Below are 10,251 nucleotides of genomic sequence, written 5' to 3' on the forward strand. Positions count from 1 at the left end.
AGCCCGTATACCCCCTCCCTAAAAGAGTGTTTAAAAAAAAAAAAAAAAGGAACTATGACTTTCTGTCCTACACAGCAGAGGGCAACATGTTCAAAAATATGCACTCCTCTGAATAAGACCGCAAGAAAAAAAAGAGTCAACATAAACCAAAATATCTGTAATGAAAATTACCAATAATTTCAGTTAATCACCATACAGTTAAGAGGACTGCAGAGAAACATAAGTGTATAAAAAGTCGCAAAGGGTGGTAGGCATGTGCATGTCAAAAAGCATCACACAGTATTGATGGCAACCACATGATAATTTAAAAATTACATTGCTTCTAGCAAATGCTTTTGATCATATCACCAAGACTCTGGCTCCTAACCCATCCCCAAAATTTCCTGAAGCAGGACAAGTCTTGGACCACAATCACTTCACTTCTTTATTCAGTTTCGTATTTCTTTTCAAGTCAGTCTGCCATACAATGATTTTTCAAAAGTAAAAATAAAAAAGTGTTTTGGATTTGTTTTGGTTTTTTTTTTTTTAAATGTCTGCCTTCGCTGACTTCATGAAGCACACAGATCCTTGGTAGTTAACCCCAGATTTACTACTAGATCATCCAGCCTGAATTCCTGCATATCCCAGGCCTGGGACGCGTTAGCCAGCTGCTCTCCGCCGAGCCAAATGACTCGTGTTTTACTAAAGCACAGCTCATAAAAAGGTGTCCCATCTGAGATGAAGACTACCAATGAAAAACCCAGCTTTATGTAGGTCTCCCTGCTAACGATTCGTCAACCACCTTGTTAAATATTAATGCTGTATTTTCTACCTGCATTTGTCTGGTTTCAACTTCCAGTTGTACATTCCTCGGTATACATATCCTGATTATATTAAAGAGCCTGTTAACACCCAAGACCCCTCAAAAACATTGAAACAAGGGAAATTTGCCAGTCTCTCTGCCACCCTCACATTTTATCATCAATTTTTTAATAATTATTTTCAGATCTCTGAAGAAAATACCAAACACCTCCCCAGGCTTGGTTCAGACTTTGAAGAAACCAGCTAAAAACCTTCTGCATGCTCCCCATTGATGGCTGGTTTTCTTTTTTTTTTTTTCTTTTTCTACATATCTCAAATATGTAGCTTCATGTTCTCTGAGTGTACAGCGCTGGGGGTCTTTGGTACAGGAAGTTATCTGGTACCCAGCCAGGTATCATATTTTAAAAACCAAAAGAAATGATATCTACCCATTAATTTTTAATCACGTAAATTGTTAGCTTCCCCAAAGACCACAATTTGATTTGACAGGGCATATTTTCTTTAATTTTTAGAAAAGGTTAATATTGTTTCATTACTGGCCGCATGCACTGAAACTTATCAAGCAAAATAGATCTGCCAAATCAAACTCTCTCCCTAACAGGACAGCTTTTCTTTCCATATTTTACAGACAGGCACTGTGAGAGTTTTCATCTCTGGTTTGAAACAGACTCCCACCAATATCCCCTGTTTGGCTTAATTGGATCGGATGCTGTGCTATGTGTATTCAAGATCCTGCAACCCTGAGACATCTAAAACAAGTAGAACTAAGTATTTGATTAATATTTAAACATAGAAAAACTGCCAAATATTGCAGCGGATAAGTTTCTTGGGCAAGATTTCCCTGACAGGATACCAGTAACTTCCACTGAAAGGAGCGCACTGATAGTTACTTGTATCCTGAGGGGGAGAGTCAGAGCCCTGGAGATCTACTTACTTTTCTGCTTTCCGGGCACATAAAAGCAGAATACATAACAAGGTCATGACAGGCCAAAAATAGCAAATCTTCAAGCAGTTGCAATTCCAATAACTACCAGATCTGCTGGAAAGCCAGCAACTTGACCAGCATGCAGAATTTCTGAAGATCACTACTTTTATAGCATTTTAAATTTTACAACTATTTTTCAGAAGTCAAGAAAAATAATAGGTACATACTTCTCAGGGTTTTCCACTTCTTCAGTAACGAAATTGAGGTAAAACCTAGAAGAGAGTTATAAAATGTGTTACGAGGGCTCGGTAGATTTTGATTCTGTATTTCTTTCCCAAAGAATCAAGAAGATTATTTTAGTTAAGCGCTGCTGTTGATTATAGTAGACTTCACAGACTCATGTTTGGGTTAAGGAAAGTGCGAGATTTAATCTTCCCTCATCCCCACACTTAGGAAGGGAATTCTCAGAAAAGAGTGCAAAGCAGAAAAAAGAAAAAAGCTACAAAATGCCTGTGTGGAATTACATTTCCCACCCCCCCCGGCATACAAGGCAAGTTATGGTTTACCCTAATTCTATACACAAACGCAAGCGCACCCTCAAGCCTCATATTCCATTTGTGGCTGTAGCCTTTTACAACTTCAGGCTATATCGGCAAAAAAATTCTCATCAGGGTACTCAGCAAGGACTTCTTAACAATAAAAATAAATGAAGCCTCAAAAAAACCCGTCCTAAAACCCGGATTTTGACACTAGTGTGTCATATACGATCGCAAACCCAGGCTGCTAATCCTGCATGCTCTTGCACAACCTCCAGTACAGGTTGCGCTCCGGTCGTATTCCAGCAACGTGCAAGAGACTGCTACGTATGGGAATTCATCGGAACTACTCACCGGGCACAGCCCTGCATACAAAGCAACTGTAAAGCCTCAAGGTCACTGAACCCTCTGTTCTGCGTTTATTAGCACTAAGTCTGTGTATTGCTGGATCACACAGATGTGCCTGGCTCAGATACGGGCACAAAGTCACATCCCAGCTAATTAAACAGAGCAGTCAATACAGTGCTTAAGCTGGCTTTCTACTTTTATACAGGAAGGCAAATGTTATCCGACCCAACAGCGCTGCAGTGAACAACCAAATGGTACCTGATCTGGCAGAAAGTCTGGGAACTCTTCTCCGTCACAAGCCTTGGACCAGATCTGGGTTAGCAGAAGAAGTTAGCGCTGGCTCACGGTTTTAAAAAATGTTATTTTGTGACCCAGCATGAAATTCTGTAAAACTAGATTTGCCATCTCACACAACCACCTCACCGCTTGTTTCTAAACGTGCTAGCGCGCAGAGCACAAAAGAAGAGACTGGGATAGTTCAAAGGAGAGACGGCTTCTGCCAAGTAAGACGTTCAGCTACTTCTTTCTCGTCTTAGTCCTACTTCCAGAGAGAAGTAATTTGACAGCCCTGCATCAGTCCTTTTATTGATGCGAAGGCATGCTTCCTTGCATTCTTTTCTCTACTTTTCCTCTTTCATCCAGCATTTTATACACCCAATAGTCTCCACTTACTCTTTGCAGAATGAACCCACACATATAAAGGATACTACCATCGTTTTGTCCTTTAAAGCTGTATCATTAAAGGTGAATAGTCTCATAGGCTATGCATAAAATTCTGCCTGCATCCTGGGACGTAGCACCAACACTTGTAACACTCCTTCACATTCACCTTATTGGATTGATTTAGCCCCACGAAACTGATAGCGCAAGGGTATTGACACTCCACTTAATGGTCTGCTCTTCTGTGCTCCGAGGCAATCAATTTGAGCTGGTGACAGAGACAAATAGGCGGGTGGGAAGAACCACTAGCCAAATTAGGTCTTTTCCTGCTAATTTCTTTTATAAGTGGCAAATAAGGACCTTGAAATAAAAGTCAGAAGGTGTAAAGGAAAAAGTGAGATGATTTTTATTGTAGGGGTTTGGAACATGAAAATGGAAAGAAATGGGAAAGAAGCAACAGAATAACAGTATTTTTGATGTAGCATTTTACAGTAAACAAACTCTGCCTCGGTGATGAATAATATTAAAGAGTTTTTAAAATTGCCTTCATACAAAACCGTACAGTTAGGTTAATACTTTCAAAGTGAGAAACCATCACGTGTGGACATGAGAGACAGAGGCAGTTATATGAGAGAGGGAAGAAGGTAGAGACTGTCCACATAATGAGTTCAATTTCTTTGAGGCTTCCAAATGCCAGGCTTTTTTTCTTATATATCTATCACAGATAAAGGCTTTGGACTCTCTTGGGTTTTCCCCCCCACACCATTTAATAGAAAAGTTCCGTTCAGTTCTTCAGTGTCAATGTTTATAATGCTCCTGCAACCAGGGAGTTACAGACAGGCAGAGAACCCATTGTCGCTCCGAATTAAATAAATAAACCCCTTATCTCTCAAGCCCTCGCCTTTTGTTCGAGGCAAAGAACCTGGCTGTCTGTGAGGCTATGGAAAGGGAAGACCTGCAGACAAAGCTATCTCAAAATAAGCCCACTCTGTGCATTTGTAGTCTTTTCTTTTTGTGCCCCCACGCCGCTGCTGCAAGAGCACGTTGGCGCTGTGCAATGTGGAGCCCTCGCTAAGGAGGAATAAATCGTGAGGCAGATTCGAAGAGCGGCGGCACCTTTCAAACCAGCTGCTGCGTACTTTGGTGGGGGGGTGAGGGGGAACGAAGTTGAAAGAAAGTTCTGAGCGGGATACTTGAAGGCAGATTCTCACACTTTTGCTCACAGTCAATAGCACCTGACTTCTGTGGAAGCCAGTTGCACTTCTTGTTAAGTGAGGTCCAAATCCCTCAGAGCAAGAGGCATAAGAATCTGGTTATTTTTACCTTGTTTTGTGGTCTTTACTGATGTCAGTGTGGTTTACTTCTTACTCTTCAAATACAGCTTTTACAAAGCAAAGGCTGAGGTCCACACAACTTTGTAACAGTTCCTACAGTTGTTTTTCATGCAATTATTGACTTGTTCAACAAAAATTAAAGCTTCATTATCCCTTTTATCAAAACACCTAATGAAAAAATAGGAACATTCCTTTCCTGTTGCCTTTATTTCTAGTCTTAACAACAGAAAGAAAAGTCTGATTTTTTCAGTGTTCAGCGAGTGTTTACCTGTCGTACACTGGAGAAGAAAAATCTTTCCTTTGTAGAGTTACTTGCAGATTAACTACTGAGCATACGGAACAGTGGTGAGGATCTACCCTTACTACACGATGTAGTTTGGCAAAAGATGTCGAACAAGCTACTCATTTCTTCATATAAATAAATGTCTTTGTTAGAACACATTAGTGTTTGTTTTCAGGACAAATACTTATAGGTGTCAACTTACCAGCCTGAATAGGCGTACATTCCTGAATAGAAAGCGAGTGGCAATCCCATAACGCTGGCATCATTCCCCGCAAAGGCATTTTTAAAGTGTTGTGTTTCTCCTGCAACATCAACAAAAGCAATATTGAAAAATAAGTTCTTTGGTCACCTACTACTTTAAAACAAATAAATATATCACACCATGGAACATTTAATCACCCAACAGTTCGCTGACTTCAAGTTCTGCCCTTCACCTTAATTTCTGACCCAACCCTTGCAGCAGTAATCTGCCAGCAATTGTAAAAGCTTTTGTGGCGTTCCTAGTCATGCAATTGCAGAATTTGACCTATTAGGTTTTTTTCAGAGCATTCTGAGCTTTATGACGCTTGCTGCACTGTCATCCTCAGCAGTGACTTACCTCAACATGAAGGAGCAGAATGAGCTCAGTAGTTTTTGCTGTGGAAAATTTCACTTGTTTAACGTTTTAATCAGAAGGAGCATTGCTAGAATTTCACTCACCGGCAACATTTTCAAGGTAAACAAACCCAATACTTTAAATATTTCTTCCACTGAAAAAATTTAGTAACTCCCTACCACACTACAGTCAGTACTGTATTAATATTACACTAAGTGAAAATTATATATAGAGAGAGATCTAGAAATACAAACATGCAAGAGTTGTGTTACGCTCTTACTCATTTACAAGGTATTCTATGGTTCGTAAGACCTCCCTAAAATATCCCAAATTTCCTGAGAAGCTATGGTACTCCACAGAAAAGGAGCAGCAAGAAGCAGAATTTATTCAGATTTAATTATCAGTGGGTCAAATCCTCTACCCTTAACTCGGTTTTTACCGAGCCCTCAGTCAAGTTCCCACTGAAGCAGGGGCTTTTTGGGTAAGGGACAAGCTGTGGCCAGAGGAAGGTCCCAGTGGGAAATCAGGGACACTATTTGAGCTACTTAAGGGCAGCAAACCCCATCCAAAGCTGGGTCTGGCCTGCTCCAAAGGTCTGGGAAAAACGGGGCGAATGGGAACAGAGAGAAACTTTGCACATAAAAGGAGGGGAGGGAAGAGGCATTCCAACTGCCAGAAGGGAAGTGAAAAACATGAAAACAGAAATAGTGAATCAGCAGAGCGCTACACAGGAAAAACTTTTATTGCAGAGTCTATTGCTAACCACAGCCTGTCCCTGAGAAGCTGAGCTCACCGCAGAGCCCAGTACGGTGCTGGTGACTCAGATGGGAGGCCTTGTGAAGCATCATAAAAGAGCATCGCCAGGGACTGAGCCGACCACTGTGATAATTTTTGTTAGATAAAATCTGCCAGCAATTCATTATCAAGTGCGCCCCGTCCTGACCCTCTGCGCTGAATGGCTCCTCGTGCTTTGTGCAGTTACTGTCTGGCGTGACTGTGAGGAGAGCGAGCTGGGGCTTGTCACCATCTCACCCCCGCTGCTGATGGGGCTGTAATGGAAAAGCCTCTTCAGGTGGCTGAGCGTATGTCAGTGAAAAGAGTTTCTCTGCCAGCATGACTTTACCCAAATGACCTCCAGAGCGCCAAGGAAAGGCCTGAGGAGCCATGTCCCTGCTGGGGAGGACAACTTGCTTGTGCGGCAACATTGATGAAGTCAGTACAGTAGTAATTCTGGCCTTCCAAACACTTCTGCTCTCCTTTCCTATGCTTGGGTTACCCCCAAGACTACTGCCTCTAGCTGTATGCTTTAGTTTTTCACTTGGAAGCATGCATGCAACTTAAGCATCCAGTCCTTGCAGGCAGGAAGCCCATGAAAGCAATAGCTGACTACAGTTTCTCTTGCCAGTACGGCATTTCTGACTTCGCAACTTACATCACCAAAGCGGTAGAACAGCATCCATGCTACTGTTTCTTTCATATGTTCCCCAATTTTGAGCCTTTACCACCACCACATAGCTAATACCGAACAAGACTAGGCACTAGCCCAGCTAAAGGAGACAGGCATGCACTAAAGCAGTAGAACAGCATCCATGATACTGTTTCTTTCATTTATTCCCCAATTCTCAGCCCTCTCCTCCACCACATACCCAGTACCGAAGAGGACTAGGCGCTAGCCCAGCTAAAGGAGACCGACACGTGCTGTGGGGAGGGGTACGTCCATCTATCAGCACAACCCCCTCTGCAAAGTTCACCCCAAAGGCAAATTACAGAGAAGAGCAATCACATCGCTCATTTGAAAACCGATTCTGATCTGAATAGACTCATTGGCATGCTGAAGGAAATACCAGTTCATCCCAGTGTAGTTCCACTTCTAATCAATTACATGACAGTACAGAGCTTCAGTTAAACAAGCGCATACTAATTAAGAGATCTTTTTGCTGCTATAAGCATTATTTCACAGAGGCAGGTGGGGAAAGACTTGGGAGGGTGAAGATAAAAGCACTTTAAAAGCATTTACTTTTCATTTCATACCTTTAATTAGCTGGATAACTCCAGGGACTATAATTATCAGAATTGCTACAAGCTTGCAAAAGGTAAGGAAAATCTGAATGCGGGCGCTCCAGCTGACACTCGTGCTATTCAGGACCATCACCAGCGCTGCAAGGGGAAAAAGAAAAGTCAGAAAGAAATACTCATGGCACTGAAATTGCCACAAAACTCTTCCGCCAGCAGAGTGGCCGCACACACAATAGATCCTGATGCATTAAAGGAAATATACCCAGGTAACCTTCTCCAGCTGCTGTTGGAGAAGAGGGAACTTTTCACATTCCCCTTCCAGACACCGCCTGAAACGCTGGAGCTGAGCCCCTCTGTCTGACCCACTGCGCGGCCCATCCGTCTCCCTGTTCTCTGCCTGGCTCACTCTGCAGCAAATTACAGCTTCGTTTACCCAGAATCATTAGCTGTTGGTAGACAATGGGCTGGCAGGACACTGCCTTGGATGAAAGAAATGGAAGAATTTAATTGCGCAACCCTTGTCACTCTGGGTTTCCATATCAGTGCCGGTTTGAGTAGAAATTTGCATTTTCAGAAAACGGTAACAATTAATATAATCATATTAAATTTTCTCATCCCCAGTTAGGCCCCACATAAATTTGTCACCCACTGCCTTATTTACCCCCAACTCCCTTTTTCCAGTCTTCCTCCTCCCTTAATGCCACACCAGCAGAGATGCAGGAGGGCCAGAGGGCAAGCAACGTGCCCATCCTTGCTGGGAATTGGTGAAGAAACAGAGACCTTTTACTTCCTGAAAGCAAATCCCGGGTCTGCTCCTCACCAACACATAAAGAGATAAGTGAGAAGGGGTTTTACGTCCTGCCTGCTCAGCTCACATGTCCTTCTGGGTCAGGGAGGGCATCTTCTGGCCTCCAGCACTGACTGACGGGACAGTAGGTCTTATCATTCGAGTGCCAGTTATTCTAGCTTATTTAAACAATTATCCTGGCAAAACAGTATCAATAAAGGAGTTTAGATATTAAAAGCCCCGCACGTTTACCTAAAGAACAGAAAATGTGAGTCATTTCACTAGATAAAAAGTCTCTTTCCCCCTCTGCTGCAGGGAAAGGCGAAGGTGGTCCAACAAGCCTGCTCACTCATCTTCTCTTTCTCGCCATTGTAGGGAGCTAAGGAATTAGCTCCTCATCGCAGTCCTCCCATACTTCAAACTCAAGAGCACAAACTTCAAGAGCACCGGTTTGTCTGTATCACCAGCCATATCACACATCTCGGGATGCATAAAACCACAAGTTGCTATCTCCTGCCAGAGTCCAGGAGCTAGTTTGTATGAGCTAGCGTTGGAAATCTGGCATGGTACAAGCTTTCTGGCAGCAAAACCCACTGATTTATCCCAAGTCTTTTATACAGATTCTGTTCACCAGTAAGGCCAAAGAATATATCATAAAAATTCTTCCTAGTTTAAACCAAAAGCAGTTTTGGTTTAATGGAAAAGGGAGAAAATTCCAAGTAATCTGCATGCCAATGTATTTCTTAGATATCTTTAACAAAATAAAAATTCCAGAAAAAAATATTAAAAGTATTTTCTTGAATTTTTATTTGGGAGAGGGCCCCACTCTTCAAATGAACAATTTACCAAAGTCAATATAAACTCACAAACATCGCTTAATGTGAATTTTTCCCCCAGAAAAAGATCTTAAAGGTTAAAATGTTTTTCCAGTTCTGTTTTTCACCATATTTCAGAACTGAGACTTTTCTGAGTCACAAAGCAATCACTTGGTCTTCTGCAAAACATCGCTTAAGATCCAAATACTTATTTTCTTGCTTTATTACTTCCGTGTATACCTATACTTGGCAGGAACCAGAAAAACCCAGGGGCCTGATTCATTACTCTATTGTCTCACTACTACCCTGACGTATCTTCACTTATTTAAATGTTGAAAGATCCCTTTAGATTGCTGCTGAATATTCGCACTGATTGAGTGCCTCTGCCTCTTTGCCCAGGGCTCGATTACCAGGAAGGTTAACAACTGTCATTTAAGCAAAATATATTTAAAATGTTCGTTTGACCAACGGCTTATAATTTATAAAGAAAATCTAGTGCCATAAACATGCACTAACTTATTTCAAATGTCCTAGAAATTTGAGGATATTGTACTTTTGTTTCCCGGAAGACAAAGCTCAGGCAGGGACCAGGCCACAAGAAAAAGACAGGGAAAAGTATTATTCATAGGAGAGGTGCTCCAGCCCTCTGATCATCTTCATGGCCCTCCTCTGGACTTGATCCAACAGGTCCACGTCCTGCTTATGTTGGGGGCTTATATCCTGCTGTCACATATCAGCACCACACTGGTTGTGTTGGCAACTGGATAGTGAAAGGCAACAGAGAAGAGGAGTCATGAAGAAAGCTGCTAAAGAACAGGAAAAGAATATGACAACTGCGCCAGGATTCAAGAAGGAAATTATATCTTGGGACTGCGGTCATTATTCAACACCTCTCTTCTATGGATGTGGCCTTGTGAAGATACTTCAAGAAACTGATTGCAGATGCTTTGATACAGGATCACAGCAAAGATCAGAAGGAAGCAGCAACTCCCCAGACAAAAGGACAGTGAAAGGAGGACTCATCTCTAACTTTGCTAACTGAAAGTCAGGCATGTAGTCTGGCTGCATCCTCAACGAAGAGGCTGTTACCTCCAGAGGATGAATCATAACACCTCTTTCAGATGCCTATCTCAGATGAGATGAGTTGCCTT

The 10,251-nt window shown here is 42.1% G+C and overlaps 1 protein-coding gene across 1 annotated transcript in view; it reads right to left on the bottom strand.

The window, feature by feature from the left end:
* Positions 1–10,251, bottom strand: part of SLC7A11 (solute carrier family 7 (anionic amino acid transporter light chain, xc- system), member 11) — a 59,817-nt gene that overhangs the window by 37,691 nt on the left and 11,875 nt on the right. Inside the window, exons 4-6 of the mRNA XM_009892169.1 lie at positions 7,514–7,639; positions 5,090–5,189; positions 1,954–1,998 (exon numbers count right to left, since the gene is read on the bottom strand). Of these exons, the coding sequence (XP_009890471.1) occupies positions 1,954–1,998; positions 5,090–5,189; positions 7,514–7,639 (271 nt within the window). The remainder of the gene's footprint in view (positions 1–1,953; positions 1,999–5,089; positions 5,190–7,513; positions 7,640–10,251) is intronic.

The sequence above is a fragment of the Charadrius vociferus genome, unplaced genomic scaffold (assembly GCF_000708025.1).
Source record: "Charadrius vociferus isolate BGI_N301 unplaced genomic scaffold, ASM70802v2 scaffold199, whole genome shotgun sequence".
NCBI lineage: Eukaryota > Metazoa > Chordata > Aves > Charadriiformes > Charadriidae > Charadrius > Charadrius vociferus.